The sequence below is a fragment of the Buceros rhinoceros genome, unplaced genomic scaffold (genome assembly GCF_000710305.1).
Source record: "Buceros rhinoceros silvestris isolate BGI_N320 unplaced genomic scaffold, ASM71030v1 scaffold5883, whole genome shotgun sequence".
NCBI classification, from domain to species: domain Eukaryota; kingdom Metazoa; phylum Chordata; class Aves; order Bucerotiformes; family Bucerotidae; genus Buceros; species Buceros rhinoceros.
The window spans coordinates 38,656-63,175 of record NW_010404101.1 but is presented as its reverse complement, the minus strand read 5'-3'; the positions used below and the strand labels follow the sequence as shown (position 1 = coordinate 63,175).

Sequence of the window (24,520 nt, the reverse complement as noted above, 5' to 3'; positions counted from 1 at the left end):
TGCATGTGGGGAGTGGGGTGGGTGGCTGAAATGGGGGAAAACCCCCTATATGGTAGGCCTAGGAAAGGATGAGCAAAGTGACGAAATAGTTACCACAAAGACGAGTTGGTAAGGAATGGAAAAGAAGGTGAGGGGTGGTTTTAGTGGTCTGCAAAACCTAGAGTAGCCTAGAGAGTTAGAAGATGTTAGCTAGTCTCCATTTTTTCAACATCAAGAACTCCAGAGCATCAAATGAAGGCTGAAATCAAAACAAGGTGGCTCTTCACAGAAAATTAATCAAACTTTGGAATTCCTTGCTGTAGAATTGAAAGCAGCATGAGAACTTACTCGTGTAGGTTCAAAAGCTCAAGCGGTCGTGGTCAAGTCATGGAAAGGAACTCTCCTCAAGGTTGTTAAATACTTTAAACCACATACAAACACAGCCTCACTGAACTTGAACTGATTTGATGCTGGAAGGGGAAATACCGGGTGTGCTGGTTTTCTTCTCGAGATGTTCCAGTTGGCCACAGTGGAAGACTAGGGTAGAAGGACGTTTGGTGTGATCCAGCATTGTCCATTGCTTTAGAACTCCAGAATGTATTGGGAGTTCCTATAGTGGTGGCATCCATGTGAAAAATGGGGAGGAAGTTCTCTGCTACTGCTGTTGTCCTTTTTGATTTTATTAGCAAGAGATAAATCATTCTTTGTGACCTCAGCGTGACACTGGAAACTCAGGCTTAGCCGTCCACGCAGTCTGACTTTCAAGTCTGTCTGGATTGTTTCTCCCTAGAACAGAATTCTGTTCTTCCACCCACCTCCGAGGCTCTTGAATATTCATTTGTTTATACCGAAGGATACACTGTCTGCTTGCAGGCCACAGACATTCAAATCTCTGCCAGTGAGACACTATCTGTCTGTTTTATCACTTTCTAAGTTTTGTACCATGTGTTAACTGGGTTAGTTGTCCAAACAGAACGAACTGTGAAAAGAAGCAGCTGAGCAGAAATGTTGAAAAATGTAATATTCTGTGTAAATGTGGTCATTCTTTGTAAATAAAAGCTAAAACCGGGTTTGAACTGCAGATTCTAAGTAAAATGTGATTTCGGAAGACTGTAATGTGCTATGTATACTAAACTGTAGGAGTTGATTTCTTTTTTCCATTAAAGGTTTGTACAGTATGAAATCTTGTCTATTGCTGTTCCAAGACCCTATGAAACATCTCTAGTAAATCTATAACGGAAGTATCTGTACAAACTTGATGTCATCCTCATATGAATTGCAGCAGAATCAAACACTTCATTAAAAAAACCCACTTATTTTTCCTTACAAATCCTTGTCACATCCAAGCAATACATGACTTCAGTTTCCATTACTGGTTGTGGAGTTATTTTTTTTCAACACTGTAATTACAGGCATTGGTATTTGCCCGTATTATCTAAGAAAATGCAGAAGCAAATTCATCCAGACCATAACAGGCAAATATTTGATTAAAGATCTCAGGACTGCGTTTACCTCGTATTCTCTCCAGCCAGTTCAGAACGTTTCTGCTGTCCTAAAGGACGTTGAGGTTGATAACTTACTTAGTTAATACACTTAAGCTGAGTGTTGGTTTGGGTTTCTTTGCATGTTAAGATCTCATGAGATTCCTCACAAAGAACAGAGATTGCTGGAAGGTCTAACAAGTATTTTGTTTCTCCAGAAAATGACTTTCACCATGTAGTTATCATAGTTATCATATTCCATTCGTAATGGAATGCCTGAAGGATGTATCAACACTAGTGTTTCATCTTGGATGAAGAGTGTTTCGGAAGAGACTCTCCTTACCGTCTCCAGCTGTTCTTCTTTGGTTTGGATGTTTGCTTACATAATGTCTTTCAGAACACCAGAAGAAACTCATTGGTAAAAAGTAGAGCAAAGAAAGCTTTTGTCATTGCAGAAGAGAAGTAGAGCTTGCTCAGCGTGTTTAGTCTCATGCTGCAGTCTCACAAAAAAACCCATCTGTGGAGTACTTTTGGTCCATTTTACAGAAGTATTGACACATTCAGGAGCACCCAGAACAGCCTCAGAGAGAAAAACAAAAATTTGTCAGGGGATCGGTTCATGTTTGATAGTGAGCACTGTTGGTTCCCAGTAACTGTAAGGAGAGATGCCGGGCAGTCTGGGTAAATTTGAAGTAACAGGTCTCTTTTTGATTCTCTGAGGTTGTTGAGAACACTTATTTCTTGGCAGAGTAATTAGAATCTCACAGGAGTGCTCTTAATTGATATGTAGTATTGCTCAAGAACAGGTATTTCCTTCTTACCTTTATTAATTGACTAAGACACATGCCAAAGCTGCCTCCTCATTTTTAGCACAAAATCTTTGCCAGTGTTCTCTGATTTAGCTAGAACTTGCATGCATCTTTAAGTACCACACAGAGATACACAGTTGCGATTTCAAATTCTCAGATTGTTCTCACTGAATAATCTCATTTTAATGGGTTTATGGTAGCATCGTTAGATAGTATTGATTAACTGACGTTGTATAATGAAGCAATCTCTTGGCATTAAGTTTCCTGTTATGTATAAAATGGTGCAGAGTAAGTTCAGCTGGTGGTGACGTTGGTTGTTTACAATAACATCATGAATAGTGAACGACAGTAGCATTCAGCATTACTGTACATGAATCAGCACCCTATTAAACTGACCCTTATAAAACAGCTGATTTAGAAGCGTGTGTGAAGTTTAAAATTGTCAAGGTAAAAGAGGTAATGCAGACAACAGACAGTCGTGATCAGTGTGAGGAGTCTATACTGGCATCTTAGCCTTGCGTCGTTTTTTTAGGCATCATCATAAAGGAAGGTTTTCTAAATAAATTGGGAAGGGAAGAATGAAGGTAGTTTCTGGAGGCTTAGAAGGAGCTCTTCCTAAACTGGCAAGGGACTTAATGGGAGAATAATATGAAGGGATTGGCACAGGTAGTGTGTGGGCACAGGAGAGAGCAAGATAGACTATAGAACTGAGTCACGCATATAAACCTGGACAGATTAGGTAAGTATCGGTGTCTGTGGCATAGAAAATACAGATAACTCCAGGATAGAGCTGGTTTCTTGTCTTAATTGAAACGTCAGATGATGCGCTGGCAGGCAATAGTAAGCTGTGTGTCCTTGCCTTCTGGGATTAAATCCTTCAAATGTTTGGTAAACTCTTCACTGAGCAGTTTTCCCTTCTGTGGGAGGAGGTGCTGAAGTCATCAAAGTAATCTTCTTTGTTAAGCAAGTGCTGTAAATATGCTATTTCCACCCCCAGAAGATGCTGCTGAATCAGAAGCAAACGAGAATGTCCTCTGCCGTGGGAAATCAGAAACAAATATTGGACGTAGCAAAAAATACAAGGCAAAGGAAAGAAATTATTTCTTGGAAAATTAAGGTATCATTGAAGGCAATCATTGGGGTATTGAAGGATATCACTGGGCAATGACATTCAGCGATATCAGGTTGTTGCCTTTATTTAATGCACGTTTTCAGTTTATTAAAAGAGAACCTAAACTGTGAGGGTAAAGGTCTGTTCTTTACTCAGGTGAAATCCAATCATTGACACTCAGTGTGGCGGTTCCTCTGTTCCCCTACGGACTTGTCTCCATACCCTTGGGAGAGAAACATGAAATTTTGTGCCAAACAGTGAACACAGGTCCGCACGTGCTATTTTCTAAGTGCTACAACAGAAGAAATTTGTTTTCTGAATTTCATAAGACGGCTGCTTAGCACTTGATGCCTTGTACTGTTAACTGTCATCTGTCTTAGGAGCAAGCTGATATTACAAGGAGTAGAAATGACAGTTCACGAGGTAGGCACAGGCAAAACACAGGTTAGGCTCTGGTTTGTTTAAGGTGAGATACCTTGCTTTTATCTGTTCCATTAATTTCCACTGTCTTTAGTCAGTTTGAGTTATGATGTCACTGCACTCTGCTAAAAGTCAGGAAATTTTCTCTGTGTGGCACAGCTTGTTGAAGGAAGGAGGAGAACGGGACAGCTGAGAAACAGAGTATGTTGGTTATGTAGTAGATCAGGAGGTGGGTGCGATGTCCTCAGGAAGTAGCTACTCCGGACTCCCTGGCTAGCAGTTGCCCTGGCTTGTGCTGGCAAACACAGTTTGTGTTTCTCAGGCAGGCAGGCACAGAACTTTGAGTCCACTTCGTGGCAGTGCTTTCCACGTGGGGTGCTTGTCGCAACCTACGGCTGGCTCTTTGCTGGAGCGGAACGAAACACTCATACGCCAATACGGTGTGTAGTGAGACCCGTTTATTGTTCACAATACATCCCAATTTATAGACTCTTGTTCACCCGACTAGCTACCTGGTTGATTGGATAGTGTCTCTGTTACACACACATCTCTTAAAGCACTATAATTGGATAAAAGGGGTTAGCCCCCACATGGTTACTGTTTTGGTTAGAGTTAATCAAACAAGGCTAGTAGAGATATAGTTTCCCACACGATAACACTGCAGCTGGGTTTCGGCTGCTAAGTTTCCCAGAGAGACCAGCATATTTTCCATAATTCTAATTTCTGCCAGAAAGATACAGCAACAGGTGCTCAACTCCAGGGTAGCCTGGCAGAAATACGGCCATGGACACGGACTAAAGCACAGCAGAGCTAACACTTCCAGGCAGATTCCATCCTCAGTCCAGGGAAGACAAAGCGTAATTCTCTGGAAAAGAACGACAGGGTCATTAATGCAGCACTCTGGTTGAAGTGTGGCAGAGAGAACTGGCTGATTCTGATACGGCTTGTCAGCATCAGAAGTGTTCACATCAGAAGTCTGTTGCTAAGCTGAAGAAATTCTGATGACACCCAAAATTTGGTTCGGAAAAGAGAGCTGGTAGGTGAGCATCAGCAGCTTCTCTTACTTCAGAATAACAGACCTGTTATTTCCATGCAATTGCAGAGAGGTTGCGAATTTCATATTCTTAAAGGCCAAGAAATACTCTGCTGGGGAAAATGGTCTGGGTTTTTGTGACATTTGTAGTTTCTGTTGCAACTACTTCTTTAATGATGAAAGGAAAAGGGACATCTGAGGACACGGTAGAAGCCTGTGGATTTGTAACTTACGCTTCTACTTCGACACCTTTGGTTTTAGTCTTTCCTAATGCAGAAAAGCCAGTGACACTATTTTTGCGAGGCTTTCCACTCTTCAGTTGCATGTCTGCAATCATACTGAGAAGTTCTGGTGTTGCTAGTGTTTATCATAATTTATTAAACAGACGCAAAATCAGAAACCTTCCTCATCTTCTACATCCATTGCTCCTTCTGTAGAGATCTACTAGTTTAGGAATCACTGATTTATTGCTTCCGCAGGGAACAGTATTTCAGAGCCTATCTCTCTGTTTGATACCAGAAACATTTTCATGAGTTAGGCTGTGTACAACAGCGAGCCTTCGCTGAAGATTATTCCATGTTCACAACTGTTTAGGAACAGTTTAACAGAAATGGATGACAGGCAAAGAAAAAAAAGAACTTGATTTTTATGTAATTTTTAAGGTGATTGTAATTAAATATCTAGAATTGATTGAATACATGTAGGACTAGAAAGTAAATTCTGAAATAATAAGAATAAACAGAGCTAGCCACAATTTGTTAATTTTTGTATGACACTTGTGTTTGTATATAATTGTGTTCTACTATCTTTAGATCATTAATTACGACCTTTTCCTTTTGCAGCCTTCCATCATGAAGCATTCCTGTGACGAGCTGAGGAAGAAAATCACAGGTTTACAATGACTGAAATTAAGAATATAATGTAATTTCATAGTTATTTAATATGCCTGACCCTCCAAACACTGACCAGATTTCTTGACAGGCTTTATGCCTAAGGATGGCACTCGTTGAGACTGACGTATTTTACAGATATTGGAAAACCTGGGTTTGAGACAGTGTACAAAAAATGGGGTTTGAAATTGCTTTTCAATTTTGTCGTTTGAAGCAGTTCATCTACAGCTGTATTACTCCTTTCACTCACCCTTGGCTCTACCTCTCTACGCACCCCACACACCAAGTGTCGCCGTATTTGAAGGACAGGCTGCATTTTGCAGCATAATTTTGCAAGCCAGAATTCTTAACCGAGGAGGATCCTACAGCAAGTTGTGGCAATGTGACACCACTGTTTTGTTACACTTGTCAATTTCAATACCAAGAAGTGCAGGGCGATTTAAATTTGCAAGAGAATGACACTTCGAAAGTGATTTATTTTGGAACCGTATGTGTCTAAAATTTGTTTACTCTTACTAATTTGCAAGGATTTCTCCTCAAAGGTTCCTGGCTTTCTTCCCTGTGAGCAAACTTCTGGGTGGTCTGGCAAAGCAGATCAAAGCCCTGTGATGTAGTTTTCATTGGAGCAGGCATGCTTGTGTAGTGAAACTGTACTTTGAACAGTCATGAGGAAGAGGTTGGACACAGAAAGTAAAAGTCTTTGCTTATATGAATGCTTCAAAACAATTTTGTTTCCGAGACAGAAAAAAACCGAAGAACACTGAAGATAAGTTATTTCCATTATAACTTTTTAGGTTTGAAGGAGATAAATTGGAATTCTTCCCCTATTCTCATTAATGTAAAGAAAATTCTTGGCTTAAAATTCCATGGTTTGTATTTTGCTGACACATGTAACAAATTATTTGGAAAGAAAAACAGGCTCATACTGTCCTGTATTTGTAAATACAGTTTTCTAAGCAATCATTTGTAAATCATGGCCTCTATTACAAGCAATATTTAACTCATATTAATGTGTAGAACTAAAGGGCTGTCATTTACTATGTGACCTCAGAGGCAGGCATAGCAATTACGGAGGCTTGCCAGGTATGTTCTTTTGAAATGTTTTCTAATCGGTTTGCTGGGACGGTTTGCAACACCAGAACACAGACCTCCTGTTCCTCCCACAGACCCGTCATAACAGAATTAGACCCTATACCTGGAGTTCGCAAGACCCACGTCAAGGCTGATTTTGGTGAGAAATAAACACTCCTTCACTCTCCAACTCCTGCCCCAGTGTACGTAGAGAATTTGGAACAAATTACCAACTGCAGCACATGAGAACACACAATCTAAAATGTCAGTTCTCTGGTTCTTCCATTCGTTTTTCAGATCTCTCTTAAGGTAACAGTCATCTTCAGTATTGAGGAAAACCAGCCCTTGCCAAAAAGGGAGTCGTTAACAAACTGGTCAGGCAGTTCAGAGTCATCTTCTGTCTTGTCATCCTGTCCTTAGCAGCCCGGGTTTTTCAACCAATACATCACTTTCAATGCTCAGTCGGCAATGTTTCATAATATCTATTATTTTCCTCGAGATGATATAAAGCCATCAAGTTGTTAGTGCAGAAAGTGGGTTTCTGTTCACTGGAGTCTATACATTTGGGTTATTTTTTATTTACAAAAAAAAAAAAAAAAAGATTGCGATAGGAATTTAAATGTGGGAGCAAGGCTCCATCATCCAGAGCTGCTGCTGGCACAGACAGCTTCAGTTGTGCTGTTGGTTGGGAGTTGTGCCATAGCTGAAAGTCTTTCAGGTAAGAAGTCTCGCTTCTTAACAAGGAAATTACAGTGAATCTCATGTCTTCCCTTCCGCCTTTCGAAAGTCAAAACCAAAACGCAGAGTGCTCTGCTTCCCCACGTTTGAGGAGATGCGGGGGAAGAAAAGGCTGGGCTTTCATGAATTTTAAAAATATCAGTGGAGAGTAATGATCAGGAAATGTCCTTCAGGAGTATGCGCAATTTTCACAGCTTCGCTGGGTCTATTCATTACTTAATCCAGCGATTTAGTGTATTGGACAGAATCTGAGAACGCAAGATCTTCAGAGCTCGAGGAAAGAAAAGGTGTTGACATAAGTTTAACAAAAGATACTCCATATCCCCACAGGAGAACACTGGGATACTCTGGAATATAGAAAAATATCAGTAACGTTTGCATTTTTCAGTCAGCTTCACTTGCTTTTCTGCTGACCGGTGCATCTGGTACCTTACGTGAGCTGAAGGAGGTGGGAGGAAGCCTTTCAGAATGGGGTAAGTCTGAAGCCACGCTCTCATGGCCGGTACTGATGCTGTGGCGTGTCTGAAGTGTCTTTTGAACGCAACCCCTGTGGGCAGAGACGTGTGATACCTGGCAGCGTTCACCTGCTGTACAACGTGATGTTCCCTTGTGATGCTACTTGAAGCACTGTAATAATACCCAAGGAATGCACTGAGCAAGGAAATCAGACAGCCAAGCGGCTTGGCTCGATGGGAAAGCATGCACTTCCAAGGACATTGTCCTCAAAACCAGTCCTCAGTCATGGCCGAACATCAAAAGACCCGGGGTTCATTTTAGTCCAGAGAGCACTAACTGTGTCTACAAATATGGACTGGAAATCTGGGAAAGCAGACGGTCAGATACTCTGAGATGCCTGGGACTTCCTGCGTTTAAAAGTTTTTAGAAATTGAAGCGCTGTGTTACTTCACAGTGATGGTTGATTTATTATTTCAGAAGAGAAGAGGGGAGAAGTTTGGAAGAACGGGCCTAATATGTAGTGCAGTATAAATAAAACGTTAATCCTAAGGACTGAGATGATAATCTCGTATACTAAGATACATTTGGGGGAATATAAAGCATATTTAGACTATTGCCAGTTGAGGCCTAAATGTTCTTAAAAATGCACTTTTACTTAAATAATTATTTCATATTTCCCTGTATACTGAGTTAATCAGAACACGCACTATGTGGTGTTTTCACTAGAGAACTGGTACCTTCATTTTAATGCATTTCATGTCATGTCATTTCAGTCAGAACTCAGATAAAAAAAAAAAAACCCAAATCCATCAAGACAATTTTTGTCTCTGAATATATTAAAAGCTAGACTCAGGAGACAGGGAAACCGTCACAATCCAAAGGTGGATTGTGAAAAAAATGAAAAAATAAAAATAATTTAAAAAAAAGTCATGGAGTTCTAAACTTCCAGCGTTCATAGGTTAAGGAAATAGTGTGGGACTGTAACTTCTTGTTTTGATCAGTCATAAATACCAGATCGTAAAGATCTGAAATGTCTAGGAGAAAATATTACTAGCTGATATTCCATTTGGGGGGAAAAAAAGAAAGGTAGGAACAATCTCTTAAGAAATGTTTTTTTTCCTATTTGGGTAGAGACTCCTGAGTTCATTTATTTACATCCCCTTCCACAGCAACATCACTCCAGTGATTTAAATCTTCGTACTCATGTAACTAGTTCTTCAAGTTCTCCAGTAACACGAGCTGCCTTGCACGCTCTCTTCCAGGGCTTTACCGTTACCGCTTTGTGCTATCTATCTGCTGTGATCAGACAGAAGGGTTTTTCCGTCTTCCACTGCAGTGACAGCAGCTGGCAGCTCTCCTTTTTTCTCCTTTACTCTCCTTTTTCTTCTTTTTTTCCTTTTTTTTTAAGGCAGTTATTATCTTTTCTTGTGTTTGGATTAAATAACTGTGCCCTTTTATATGTTGGTGCTTTGATTTTTGTCCGTGGACTCTCAGATAGTCCACAACACTCTTAAAGGGTGTGTTGAGAAGCAAAAGTAACGCAATATCACTTGTGGCCTTGTCATGTAAAACAAAGTGTAACCGGTTCTTGTGCCCTTCACACTTCTCGTGTGCTCTCATTCCTCTCTGTGATTTTTTGTTGTCGTTGTTCATTTGTTTGTTTTGGAAAACTTATGTCGCTTGATTATATCTGGTGATGTAGTACTGATAGTTTTGGGATTTCCCTTCCCCATGTAAACCAGAAGTGTTGGAAAATGAGGTTTGGAAGCCACAAATTGTGTGTTTGTGTCCCTCCATATTTATATTTATTTGTGTACATGGTTCTGGGCTGTGTGTATGTAATAACGCACACCAAATCTGAAGAAAACTGGACCACCATTTACACGTACGTACACGTGGATGCACTCTCACTCATAATTTAACAAAAGGCAAATACAGAAAGATTAACTGCAAGCTGTTCCATTTTGTGTAGAAGAAAACAAACATTTTGTGATTATCCCATGGTTTTTTAAGGGTAATCCATTAAGTTTTACATAAGACCTGACTGCCAGGTCTTCTTCTCAGTCAGGTCTCTGACAAAAAATTTGTGTTGCCATTACGATCTGGGTGGTGGCTTGGCCCAGGATTGTGACAGCTGCACTGCTGAGTCTTGCCTGGCTCACTGGTGTCCTGCTCCTCTCCTAGACGGGAGTGGAAATTTAGAGAAAGAATCTACTACAGCCCGTGTGTGGCAGACGGAATAGACCCAGTAAGAGATGCAATCAAAGCTTATGGTAAGCGGTGGGTGCACAACCAGGATGGTATCAGTTAGTTATTTTAATTTGTAAAATTTTTATCTCCAGCTTAATCTGCTGCCTCTGTGGAGTGATCCAGACTATGACCAGGTATCTTTCCATAGCCGTAGAACAATGGACTATTGAAACTGAATATTTAGTCATTTAGTTCCCTCGCTCTTTTCACCTTCCTTAATTGCCCTCTTCCAAAGTGTTCTTTCACTTGGAACTCGAAACCAAGCCTCCTATATTTAACTTCTGTCTCTTTCTCTGATGGTAATTAGGAGATGCCAGTAGAAGCACCAGTGTACACATCCCATGTAGGCTCAGCCAGTTGCTAGCTTCCTCTTCCTTAGTTTCAAGGGAGGCTTGTTCATATTCCGTTCCTCCTGTACGCAAAATATATAAACAAACCAATCATAGGTAATTGTATAGCTAATTTTAGAAGCTGAGAAAGCTGCTTTTACCCAGCGGTATTACTCTGTGAAGTGAAAAGGGCATATTTGAGATGCCTCTTGATTATTTCGTCCCTTTTTGGTATTTCTGTTCTCTGAAAACAGATTAACAATTGAACCTTGAAGCGTTGCTTGTTATACAGGATCAGATGCCCTTCAGTTACAGAATTGATTTCCAGTGGAGAATAATGTAACAGATTTTTAATAGACTAATAAATTTTTAGTAATCTAAGTGTCTTAGACCCAGGTTTTTGAAGGTATTTGCCAAACAGTTTTGCCACTCTCTTTGTCATACGTGATCAGTTTTCCTTCCAGGATCATGAGGTTTGTGTTCTGGACTTCTTTTGGGGTGGCTTTTTTTGTTCATTTTTGGGGGTTTTGTTTTGTTTTTTAATCAACAACTAAATTCTCTTACTTCTGCTGTATTCAGAATTAATTCTGGAACTCGTTTGTTGCTTGTATTTCATTAAAAAAAATTAAGCCAACAACTGAGGTTGTTAACACATGCTTGTGGTGTTTTGCATTTCCCCTTTTTGTTCCGTGGTTCTGTCTGCAGTGACAGATTTTTTGTTTTGTTTTCTTGTCCCGTCAGTGAGCCCTTTCTGTTCTTTCTGTAAAGCACCTACTGCTCATGTATTACAATGCTGAATATTCCCCCAGCACCTCTTACTTCTTAGTGGTCAGTGAGAATTCTACAACATTCCACTCTTGCTTTGAGGGAAATGAAAACTAAATTTCCAGCATTCTACCAAGTTGCAGAGGAAAGTTTTTTAAAATATGACCCAGTCCACTTGAAACACCGAGGTCCACTTCTTGCCAAAATCCCATTATAAAGTTTCATGATATTTAAACTGCCTTCTTGGTATGCTGTTTGTCAAGGCCAGAAGATACTCGTTAAAATGGAAGCTCATTAACAAGTGTTGACAAGAGTTAATAACTCTTTTCTAGAATTCCTAGTGGTGGGCTTCTACAGCAAAATAACAAACATCCTGTGAGTCATCTTACATCATTCAGCTACCCTTCACAGTGTTTAACCAGAGGGGGAGAAAAGGACATTTAAACATTTTATCAGGAGCCAAACCAGCCTACGGAACTACAGCCAGTTAGAAAATCCATTTAGCTTTCACAGTTTGTGACAGATTCAAAGCCTGTTTCTTTTCAGCCATCAGCAGGAGCTCTTCAGTGGGTTAGGTACCACAGTTTTTAAAAAAGAATGTCCTGAGTAGGAGAACTGGTTCTTGTTGCGTACTGGAAGAGCTGTGTATGAAGTCTGGAGGGTTACTTAGTTTTGCCATGGCTTGCACATTCAGTTTGGCTGTAACTAACATTTGTGTTGACTGTGACTGCAATACATAATATCTGCAACTAAGCTACAGCTAGCTAACACCAGTGTCTGACAGTTAGGATTACTTAAAACTAGATGTAAAACAAGCAATCCCTTTGCAAATATAATCCTTTTTTACATTGGTAAGTTTCATCATGTCGACAGAATTTTGTAGAAAAGTATTTACTTCAATCCTTACCGTAGTCAGAGGCTGAAATAGCCGGCGTTGGTCTGGTTGTTCCTGACGATGAATGGTCGCTGCTAGTGATAAATTGTCACACACACTCACACAGAACCCTGCAGCCTCTCCCTTTCAGTTAAAACACTGGTTATTTCCCAGTGTAAAAAATTCAGGACTGTCTCGCTGCCCAGTTTGAAAGTTTCAGCTGCTTCTAAGAACATCTCAGAGCGTGTTTCAAGTTTAATCCATCACCTTTTCTGTCACATCCAGGCTGGATTACTGTACACTGTCTCCTAAGATTACTCGTTACTGACTGATCCCGAAGACTGCATTTTAAGGAAAGTGCAATTTTCTGCATCTTGTTTTCACGATCTTGCTTTTCACTCATAATTCATTCCAAAAGCGGTTTTTATTACTAATGTGCCTGTTTACTGAGGATGAGGAAGGCATACCCATGGAATGATACTAAAATCATTTGGTGCTTTAAACAATTTTTCACTTCATCGTAGGATTATTTTTTTTTTATTACGAGTGTGAGACTAGCTGTTCAGTGTTGAACCCTATCTGTTACATACACACTGTGAAATGGAAGATTAACCCAAAGTACTATCCCAGCACGGATTTTCCCTGATGTCTCATGGCACTTAGCCACATAAGGGGACTGAAGTTGGCAGATGTAGACACTTAGGAAATACCTCTTTTCACAGGGTCCCAACACCAGAAGTGGTTTTGCAGTTACAATTACTCGAAGCCCTCCTACTCACCTGCAAAATTTTATCATGGAATGAAGACTGAGTCAACCCCAGTCAAAATGCCGTGATGGGCATTTGCATGTTGGCGCCTGCTCTCTCCTCTAGAAAAGGGTGTAACCGTTCCACGACCTTAGTGAACTGAAGGGGGAGTTACTGATAATCCAATGATTCTGCACATCTTTAACCAGGTCAGACAGAAGATACGGAGAAAAGTTGCTGCCAGGACACAGGGTCTCCTGTACAGTGCCTAAATAAAGTATCGGTCACATGTAAAGCTCTTCCTACACTGTTCTAGATCAGCATGAACACAGGATGTAACAGTTACAGAACAGAAAAATGTATTCAATAGACCATATTACCTGTCCCGCTAACATAGTTATGCTGTGTAAAATTAAGGTAAAAAAACCAGTGTGGGTTGCATTATATTTGTAAAGAATCTACAAGGAATACTAAAACAGGCATATTTATACCATGGTGCATTTTAAACTATCTTACATCAATTAACAATTCACAGCATTAACAGTTATGTTTACAGCTTTTAGCTGATCTTTAAAAAAAGAAAATCAGTTTTACTAAGAATCAGAACACTTGGCATTTGGTTTTGTGTAACAGAATACCTGTAAAATCCAAGATAACTCCAATAATGGAGAACTTACCCAGGCATTATGACTGCGCTGTAAGTCGTTCATGTGAGAACTCAGAAGAGTAGTGTACTTACAACACTTTCAAGACTTACTTACAATATTTAAAATCAATTTGAACAAGCAAGAAGTTGCTTTCGAGGCATTAGGCTCTATGTTACACAGTTTTGCAGTTGCCCATGATAAGTTAAAGACCCCATAACTACATAAGTCCTGTTTTCTGATTAATACTTATCTCATTTTTAATTACTAGATTAACAGGTCTACCATTATTCAGATTTTCCAGTTCAGACCCAAGAATTCACAGATCTGTATACAGCATTGCTCTTTGTGAGTCTCCCAGGCTTAAATAAGAGATAGGGAAGAAACCTTATTTTGTTTTTAAAGAGGATGTATGTTAAAATCCAGGTGATACCTAACAATGTACTGTGCAAAGCGTTGGCCAACTGAATTTATAGTCACCAATCTGTTATATTCCAAACACTAAATCATTCATTTATTAAAACAATGCTTTCAAGAGCTCTGAAGGTATTAGCAAACATCGGTATGTACCCAGCTGAACAGTTACAGAAGAGATTTCAATCATACAATGGTTTGGGTTGGAAGGGACCTTCAAAGGCGATCTAGTTCCTGTCCCCCTGTCGTGGTCAGGGATATTTTTCATTGGGTCAGGTTGTTCAAAGCCCCATCCAACCTGACCTTCAACACCTCTACGGATGGGGCATCCACAGCTCCTCTAGGCAACCTGTTCCACAGTCTCACCACCCTCTTTATAAAAAATTTTTCCCATATGTCCAAGCTGAATCTACCCACTTTCAGTTAAAAACCATCGTGCCGTGTCCTTTCACTGCAGGCCCAGATAAAAATACCTTTCTCCATCTTTCTTATAAGCTTCCTTTCAGTTTTAAAAGGCCACAGTAAGGTCTCCCCTGAGCCACCTTGTCTTCAGGCTGAGCAGCTCCAACTCTCTCAGCCTTTCTTCATAGGAGAGGTATTCCATCCCTTGATGATCACTTCTGTGGCCCTCCTCTGGACCTGCTCCAACAGGTCCATGTCTTTCTTGTACTGGGAACACCAGGGCTGGAGGCAGTACTCCAGGTCAGGTCTTGTTGAGAGCCAAGAGGGAGACTTACCTCCCTCAACCTGCTGGCTACGCTTCTTTTGATGCAACTCAAGATCCAACTGGTTTTCTGGGTTGCAAGTGCACATTGCTGGCTCATGTCTCATTTTCCATTCTCCAGTATCCCCAAGTCTTTCTCCACAGGCCTGATCTCATCCATTCATCCCCTCTATACGCTGATGTTGGGGATTGCCTTGACCCAGGCACAGGGCCTTGTAAAACTCCATAAAGTTTGCCTGGGTCCACTCCTCAAGCCTGTCAGGACCCCTCTGGATGGCCTCTCGTCCCTCAAGCAAATGAGCTGTGTCACTCGCCGCAGAATAATTGATAGATTCTTTTGTACCTTAAAAGCAAACCTGACATTTATCTTTGCACTACCTCTTACACTCAACAGCAGAGAGCAAAGAAAAAGCATCTCTTTCCTAGAGCAGAACCTTGGCTGTACCTCACTGAGACAAGCATTAAACAGAAGATGGAACAGAGGATCGAACAGAGGAATTCCACACTGTGTGATGACCGCTTATGCTAGGTCAGCTTCTGGTGTGTTCTCAAGCAAACCACACCAATAGGCAAACTCTAAAGCATCTGTGCTAAAGGAAGTGTGTAGAATTTTAGAAATGTTACCGTTGCTACCAATTGATCCTAAAGTTTAGTTTAGAGCTCCTTCTAGTCTTTGTCAAGGTCCCATTTTAAAAAGAAAAATTGCACCTGGATGACAGTTAGCAAGACTAAATTGGTTAAACCATTCAACAGCAGCCATTTGACCTGAAAAATTAAATGCATTCAAGGATTAAAACTGATTATTTTCAACTAGGTTCCATTGAGATGCTCAATATCGTTGATGGGAAGAGAATCACAAAGAAAGAAAGGGAAGAGTGTGTACTGCGTGCTAACAGCAATCCTTTCTCACAACAGTGTAATCGTTTAATTGATTGGGCAAGTGCTCAGATGATCAAAGAAGTGGAAGTGGATAAAGTGGCAGTGCTGGAAAGAAAACAGTTTGAAGTAATCAAGAAGAAAATCCAGGAATTCAACAACGCTCAAGCAGACGGAGGCAGTACCAGCTCTCAGGTCCTGCCAAGTAGTCAGTACACTGTGTCATTACAAGGACAAGCCAGATTTAAAGAGGTTAATCACAGAACCATTTTGGTTGGAAAAGATCGTTAAGATCATCAAGCCCAACCATTAACCCAGCACCAATATGTCACCACTAAACCATGTCCTTGACCATCACACCTACAGTCTTTTAAATAGCTCCAGGGATGGGGACTCCACCAGCTGCCTGGGCAGCCTGGGCCAGTGCCCCACCACCCTTTCTGTAAAGAATTTTTTCCTAATATCCACTTAAACCTCCCATGGTGCAACTTGAGGCCATTCCCTCTTGTCCTGCCGCTTGTTACTTTGGAGAAGAGACCAACCCCCACCTCACAACAGCCTCCTTTCAGGCAGTTGCAGAGAGTCATAAAGTCTCCCCTCAGCCTTCTCTCCTCCAGACTAAACACCTCCAGGTCCCTCAGCTGGTCCTCACCACACTTGCTCTCCAGACCCTCCACCAACTTTGTTTCCCGTCTCTGAACACGCTCCAGCACCTCAATGTCCTTCTTGTAGTGAGGAGCCAAAACTGAACCCAGGATTTGAGGTGTGGCCTCACCAGTGCCCAGTACAGGGGGACAATCACTGCCCTGCTCCTGCTGGCCACACCAGTGCTGGTACGTGCCAGGATGCCGTTGGTCTTCTTGGCCACGTGGGCACTCTGCTGGCTCATAGTAAAGAGATAGGTTCACTCTGATTTTAATCGTTATGCCTGCGGTACACAACTAATTTTAAGCTGGAACACTGAAAGAAGCTAATTTCAGGGTCTCTGAAATAACAGTTCTGAGGTCAACACAGCTGGTAAATAACTGAGTTTCCCATGGGGGAATCATGAAAAACAGCTGTACAAAATATACTGACAACAAGCAGTCAGGTCAGACAGTTCAGTTACATCAAAATTTTAGAATATAAGTAAGAGTTAAGGTAAGTCTGTACTACAGATGTTTTCAAAGAACTTAATCGTGAAAAAAAGTTTCATAAGGAGAGAAAATTTATACTACTGTTTTTGCCAAGGCTGAAAAGTAACAGGGTTAAATTTCAGCAGAGAACATTTAGTTTAGTCATTTATGGTGAACTGTAACTCAGAATCTTTACGCACAGGCATTCTGTTCTGTGTGTGAAGAGATACCGTTTTCAGCAGATGTTTGTCTGTCTTGTTCTTAAATAATCCTACACTGGAGAAGAAGGATGCCAGTTGTAAGGGTCCACTGCAGCCTCATTTTCTAAGGAATCAGCCACAACTGAAGATCAGTTTTATTTTAAATTTAATTAAATCTTCCTTTTACTGTTAATTACAACTGAGATCTCAATAACAATTCGCTACACTACTGAAGAGGAGGAATTTTCTTGAGAGAAATCTTTTCTAAGTGATAATATTAATTGTATTTCTGACTTTGGAGCCCGGATTTGAGGGATGTTTGGGCAGCAGGGGGAGACTATGTCAACATGCTTTCCACCAAAAAAGGGGGAGAGCTGGTGCTGAGATAAAGGTTTGAAACAGCAAAGCATTGTGTGATGGTGCAGAAGACACCTCACACTTTCTGGATGCCTCGTTCAGATTTCGGGTGATCGAACGTTGCCTTCTAGTGGTGGGAAAATACATGGTAGGCATCGGTTCTTGGTGCCTGGCTCGAACACTGATCGTTTACTGCAGCACAGGAGTGTCATCCTGGAGTTTCACCTAGCCATGAAAAGGACAAGAGCCCTGTGAAACTGGTTTTATGCCATCAACAGCTGTGCTAAGGCCATGCACTGCAGAACCTATGGTTAGCTGCTCTTACGGGATCATTTCTGTGACTGGTTTTGAAATCAAGGTGGTTAATTTAAGATCATGCATTAATCTTGGTTTTGTCATTATTTAACTTTTCAGGTACCATCTTACTGACCTTGGCTGCACTGCTACGCCATCATTTGTGCCAACTCAGCAAGATACCCAAGAGTACGAGTGCCAATGACGGGAATTAACGAGTATCCCTTTGATTTGGAAAATACTGTGTTTGGGTAAGCAAGTGATTCAGTACATAATGGTGGACGTAGCTGCTGCAATTCTACCTCTAAGCTTTGCATTGAATGATTGTTTCACGTGTTTCCAGCCCTCTCCAGAGTTAATACAGTAACCCGAGTGCTGTTTCAAAACATTGCTTTTAAAATATACATAACATTAAAAAAAGCTTTTCAACTCAAGCAGCACAATCACCGTGTGTTCTGAACTGCTGCGGGGGTGGGGGGCAGGCGTGCAGAAGCAAGGTGTGTGTGAAAACAAGAGTGCTGCTGCCACAACGCAGTTTAATTCCAGCGCCTGCCTCCCACCTGTAACTGCTTGTTTGGAGCAGAGAGCCCTAACAAACAGAGACGCTGAAGTTCTCCAGTGGGTCCAGAGCTTTCAGTTAGGTAGAGCTAGGGAAGGGAGCTGGAAACACCGAGGGGAGGAGAAGGGGAAAAAGAAAAAATGTAGAGGGTCACAACTACAGATACTGCTATTCCTCCTGCCATATAATATATTTAAAAAAATCATGTTCAGCCAAATTAAGAGAAACAAACGTACTCATGAAGTTGAAATATTCTGAGAAGCCCGTTAAAATTACGTTACCTGGAACTACACAAGCTTTTGCAACAGGTGGCGGTAGCAATTTTCTAAGGGAAAGCACTTTTTCTTTTAATTTCAAAACTGGAGAATTCACACTAGCATGATTTTAGTTGTTCTTCCACAAAGGCACCTATTTCATCACGAACAAAAACACCTGCCTGCAGTTACCACACAGAACTAGAATCCGCTCCGGTAACAACACACGGTCAAACTACCCTAACTGTGATTTCGTTGATTGGTTGTTTCTTCCTGGAAAATGGCATGTTCCAGGGAACACTTTGATCTGGATAAAACGATGTGAGTGACTGACTGAGCTGCCTGGAAAACCACAGAAATTTGATGTGGAGCTAAAAGATATTTGTGAACATCTTGAGTGTTTTGAGCAGTGAGATATGACTGCTCTGGGGTATTTGGGGGAGAGGGGGCAAGGAAGATTTTTGGAGTCTGTGAGGAAACAAAACAGTATTTTCATATCTGTCTTTGCTAAAACTTCTACCAACACAGAAAAAAACCTCAACATCATGTTTTTTGTTGTGCCTCGAGTGGCTTACACACTTGTACTGGGCTTGGTAGGACGAAGTTAATTTTCTTCACAGCAGCTGGTACAGTGCTGTGTGGGTTTTAGATTTGTAATCAAAACACTACTGAAAACACACTAGTGTCTCAGACTTTGCTGTAGTGTTTGCACACACCACAGTCTTCTCTGTTTCTCTGCCCCCCAGTGAACTGGGGGGGTGGGGATGAGAGGTTGGGAGGGGACACAGCCAGGCGGATGACCTGACCTAACCAAAGACATATTTCACCCCATGTAACACCATGCTTAGTGGTAACAGTGAAAAGAGGGAGCTCTGTGGAGGTTGGCCCTCTTTTTCTCAGGGGTTGGCTGGGCATCAGCTTACCCACAGGAGGTGGTGAGGCACTGCTTTTGCACCACTTGTTTTATCTCTTCTTCCACTTATCCTTCACCTATTGAACTATGTATTTTTTTTAATCTCTACCCTAAGTTTTCTTGCTTTGCTTTTACTCTTTATTTCCTCTCCCCCTATCCGTCCACAATGTGTGTAGGGGGGGCTGTGTTGTGCCTAGGTGCCCACCAGGACTAACCCACAACACTAAAGAACAGCGAAAGTTGTAGCACTATAGCAAATGAATCAAGTTTAAATACTAACCAGAACATACAGTGTTAAGATCCTCCTTTCAGAGTTCAAGGTATCTCAGATGGGTGACCCATTATAAGGAGCTGGGATATACTTAAAGAAGTATCTTATGAAAATGACTAATAAGTTGACGGTATTTCTGTTCAACAGGTGGTGGATGGAGGTGTCCAAAGGTCAGAACAAAGGAGGTGGGTCCATTGTGTCGGAAGCATTGCTTCCATCATTGGCGTAGTTCTATTAAGTGAGTATGATCAAGTCTTGGCAGAATGTGACAATGAGGTAAGGAGTGGGGGTGTAGAAGGTACAGAAAAAGATGCATGCGTTCTAAGACAGACAGCATTCACATCTTCACAACAGCATCTGCAAATACTAGAATTTCATTAACAAACTCTTCAAGCAGTCCCGAAGCCATTTTAAAATTAGTAAAAGTGAACTGTACCTTAGAAGACAAACATGATTTAAAAACGTTTTACATCACTTAAGCCACGTCAAATGTTTGAGAATTTGAGTACCAGCCATATATCTTAAGTAGTACAGATGGCTGAGGTAGTTTTTGGGGGTTTTGTTCAATTGTTAAGTGTCTGATATTTCAGAAGTAACCTATGCTTAATTAAGGAAAATTGAAACAAAGTAACTTAATGTTTACCTCCTTCCCAGGGTTAGAAAACACAAGTTCTCCCATCTGTACTAGGGTAGCAGTAGCCAGATGTTGTAGAGAAGGATCAAAAGAGAAAACAGCAGGCAATTAAGGAGAAGCCTATTAGTGGAACTGCGTTACTTTCAGTAGTGGTTGCTTTAAATCTTGCAGTACGAGCATTCTTCAACTGTCCTTCAAAAACTCTTAATACCCTTTGGATCCTAAAGTACCCAAGCCCTTACACGTCACTTTCACAGATTGTCGGAACTCTTCGCTTGCTGCAGTGTCACAACATCCTCTGTAGCTGCGATAGATTTTTCAAAGTTTCCCTCTCATCCTTCGATGCATGAATGAATACAATGCCTGTAATTTTCTTTCCCTTTCACTGCTCTGAACATTTCATTATGCTCCCTTCCGACATTATCCCTCTTCAAATGGACAGACTTTTTTACCTGTATAGATGAGCATACATGCTCTTGTCCTTTAGCTGTGTTACCGCATGTCAATGACAGATACTTGACCTGATCCACTCTGCTTCAGCTCTCACTGAGGTCAGAAGAGGCTTTTTATGGAGCAGCAATTCATGGCTGCTCGCTATCTCACAGAGGAATTCAAGTAATTTCTATTCTTAAGGCTTGATTACACATCTTGACATGCCGTTCCTGGCGTGATCCAAACTCCAGTGAATAGAGGTATAGAAAATATGAAGAGTAATGATCAACAGGCACAATGCAGTTGTGCTGAATAAAAGAAATATTTTTAAAAAGCTTTCAAAAAGAATGATCTCTGGCAGATGTGGTTTGTATATGCTGCTGTCTAGAGTGTAACTTCGTATTAATTTGTGCTGTGGAATCGAATGGAAGAAAGCAAGGCCTTATTTAAAACGATCATTACATATCCCTGGTTTCTGGATTCTTCTGTGATTTTGTTTTTAAATTAAAAAGATCTTCTAGAAGAGAAAATCATGTATTCCCATCTCATCGGTTACTTTCCAGATTACACAGGTAAGAATTTATTCTGCACCATCTTCACAAAGTTAAAATCATACCTAAACCAGTTAGTTTTTCCTCAGTAAATTTAACATGGAAAGTGGAATTATGCAATATATTTGAATAACTATGCTTTTCTACTCCATCTTTTAAAAGACAAACTTAGATTTCTGAGCTTTTCTAGAACTTCTTTACTGGACCATGAGGACAGAGTCTGAAGAGTTCCCTCGCAGCCATTCTGCCATGATTAGAGTGGTAGAATCACTATTTATTTATGAGAAGAATCACCACCTTCATCTTCGAGCTCAAGAGACAAGATACAGGCAGAACTTGGCAATATGAGTCCAACCCACAGCATAGTTTTGCAATCATTATTATTAACATGTTATCTGTATGTAAGTCTGAAAGCAGCCCTAAAAGCATTTCTTAACAAATGTTTCTGATACTTAAGGTCGCCAGAAGAACAATGAAAGTAATCGCAGATGTATTCCACAGCTCAGCACAGTATTATATTCTCCAATTCATGTATCAGGTTGAATCCTATGAATAATAATGAAAAGGGTTATAGTGATGTGACAGCTACGTGCCCCTCTCCTGGCCAGAATCCTGTTCGCTCCGCGTTTCAGAAAATTCAGTTTCTTTGACGTAGCACAATAACGTAGCAGAGGGGTGCTTTCAGTCGTGTGAAAGATTACTCAGAGCGGAAAGGTTTCCCACTGAAACAAGCGTAGTCCACACACTTTAGAAAGCAGTGTTGCAACCGCTTTTGCTCCACTAACATATGAATGAGAAAATGCCGACGTGGGAGTATGCCTCATTGATTTGACATTTAAACACGCAATTAGCCTGTTAAGACACTGTCCATATGTTTCTTCCTTGACCTGTAGCTTTTGACTGCTTGAAACCACTAATTGTGCTTTTGGCTAGGACCTAAACAAGATGTCAAAGCTGCTAGAGACTTCATTCAGAAGCTGCACCAGGCTCAGAATCCAGACAAGGACAAAGTAATCTATTCCCACTTCGCTTGTGCCAGACATGGAAAATATTCTTTTCATCTCTTCGCTGCTGTCAAGGACACAATCCTGCAATTAAACCTGAGGGAGCTGAACCTGGTTTAAAGAAAACACACGGTTGCAGCCACAGCGTGGCTTACTCATAGCACGGCCCGCGTGGATTAGAAAAGGTTTCTTTTAAAATACCATTTACAGAAATGGGAGGAGGATTTATATTCATTGAAGAAGTAGGGATTAAGCAAACTTTAAAGAATTAGTTTCAAAATTTACCTTTTCAGCTATACATTTAAAATATTGTCTTCCTATTTCCCGTATTAGTTTTTCCTGTGAGTTATTTTTTGGACAGCTGTGGGAATTGAGTATGTTTAGAAGAATGTACACAACTACACTGCTGGCCACATGGTATTTTTAAAGATTCTTTTTCCTGTCTTTTTTTTTTAATTTACTTAGCATTTAGAATCATAGCTTACAAAATTTCGACCAGTGATGCCTTAAAAACAAGTTGTTTTAGGGTGCTAGCCATTTTTACATTCTTGTTCTGAGCAATGTCGTTGAAAGACTAGGTCAAACCCATTACACACTTCTTAGAAGCGTGTCTCAGTAGCCTTGATAGGCAAAACCCAGTAATGTTCCAGGAATCATTACAAAGGATTAATTATTGTTGATCCGCGCATATCAATGCCTTTTTGGTCAAGTGCCTCACAATAATAAAATACCTTTCACAGTTAAGGACAACAGATTGAGACCTTCTAGGCAGTTCCTGGAATTTGCTCTTTTCTGAAGGGAAGGAAAGCATTTCTCGAAAAGCAAGGCTTTTAGCCATTGTTCTGAGTCCACTGCCGCAGAAGTGCAGAGATCATACACCGCTGCTTGCAAAAACTTGACCTTAAACTCCTCTAAGTCATTAACATAACACACTTTTTGCACTTCGCATTTTCCTGTCATTGAGCTTCACGGGTCACTTTGCATGGGTTAGAGCACAGAAAAGCCCTTCTGCTCTCCTCTAGAAGATGTCCAGCCATTTTCCCATCTCCTCCACCCCCGGCCCAAGTACAAATCTCTCTGCTGAAGATTGCGGCAGCAGTAATAGCTCAGTGAATTCCTCACTGGGTCAATAATTCTCACACAAAATAATAGAGACATTAGGGCAATCAATCTTGAAATCCTTTTTTACTAGTCACTGGCACTTGATCAGCTAACCTAGCGACACTGGTAAGGAGAGTGTTTTAGTAGAACAGTCTGTTATATAGCAGTAATTTAGCCTAAAAGATGTTCTGAGTTTCTCTTGTATTTAAGTACATTAAAATTCCTTTTTTTCCGAGAAGAAATATTACAGCAATAATTTTTACTAACAGCATAAAATAGCAATTTCTATGCAGCACAGAGAAAAAAAAAAGTTCTATTGATTTTTCAGCTTGAATAGTGCTTCTGTGTATTCAGCCAGGTTGAATTTAGTCCTGTGAAAAGCACACCCTGACCTGTCACTGACTATTAAAAAGTTTACTGTTTCACATATTAAACAGAAGAGTTCTCTTTTGTCCAGCAGTGCACAAAAAATAAAGTACATCCAGAGCTGGCTTGGGCATGGGATTCATTTGCTCTTTCTTTAGGGCTGGAATGAGCAGCAGAAGGCTGTTCCTACGCAGCTTTAACGTCTTCCCGAGAGGTACGGACACTGACCTATAGGTTGTGCCAGTAGTGCCATGGTGAACAGCAGTAACCCACCCTGATGGCACAGTGCAGTTCTCCCTGGGATAAGGTACGGGGTACAGTGCCACTTGCTGAACAAGAAGCAGCCAAGGGGGAGTCACAGAAAGCACAGAATAAACCAGCACGCCTGTCTGTGTCATCCACGCTCAGACCTGCCATCCTAAACGAGCTGCTGTTGCTCAAAACATAATTCAAAAGCACTTCTTGTCGTAGATACTGTAGATACTGGAGTTCTGTATTCCAGAAGAAACTCCAGTCACATGAAAAGACAACAATGAAAATACTTTTCCTAGGGCAGCAGATTTGATAGAGGAGACCATATGAAATACTCAAATGCATTCAGCTTTTTTTCCTTTTCACCTACTAGTGTCCTACCTCACCATGCCTGTTCCAGCAGTCACATTTGTTTCAGCGTTTGATGTATGGATCCTGAGATGACAACTTAATAAAAATTAATGGCATGGACATTCTTTTACTCCTTGTAGGAAGAGACTTAAAAGCCAATTTACTGCTCCCTTTAAGTATTACAAGAATGTTTAGAATTCCTGTGGCAGATTTGTCCCAAAAAGAATCAAAACCGCTTCACAAAAATTCTGTGTTG

General features: G+C 40.8%; 1 protein-coding gene across 1 annotated transcript; it reads left to right on the top strand.

Moving 5' to 3' along the window:
* Positions 1–8,221: 8,221 nt before the first annotated feature.
* Positions 8,222–22,314, top strand: LOC104490891 (guanine nucleotide-binding protein subunit alpha-14-like). Its single transcript, XM_010133241.1, is given in 8 exon segments — positions 8,222–8,366; positions 15,549–15,749; positions 15,752–15,815; positions 17,697–17,758; positions 17,761–17,843; positions 19,721–19,848; positions 21,057–21,211; positions 22,124–22,314. Coding segments are annotated over 8 exon segments (1,029 nt in total).
* The last annotated feature ends 2,206 nt before the right edge of the window (positions 22,315–24,520 follow it).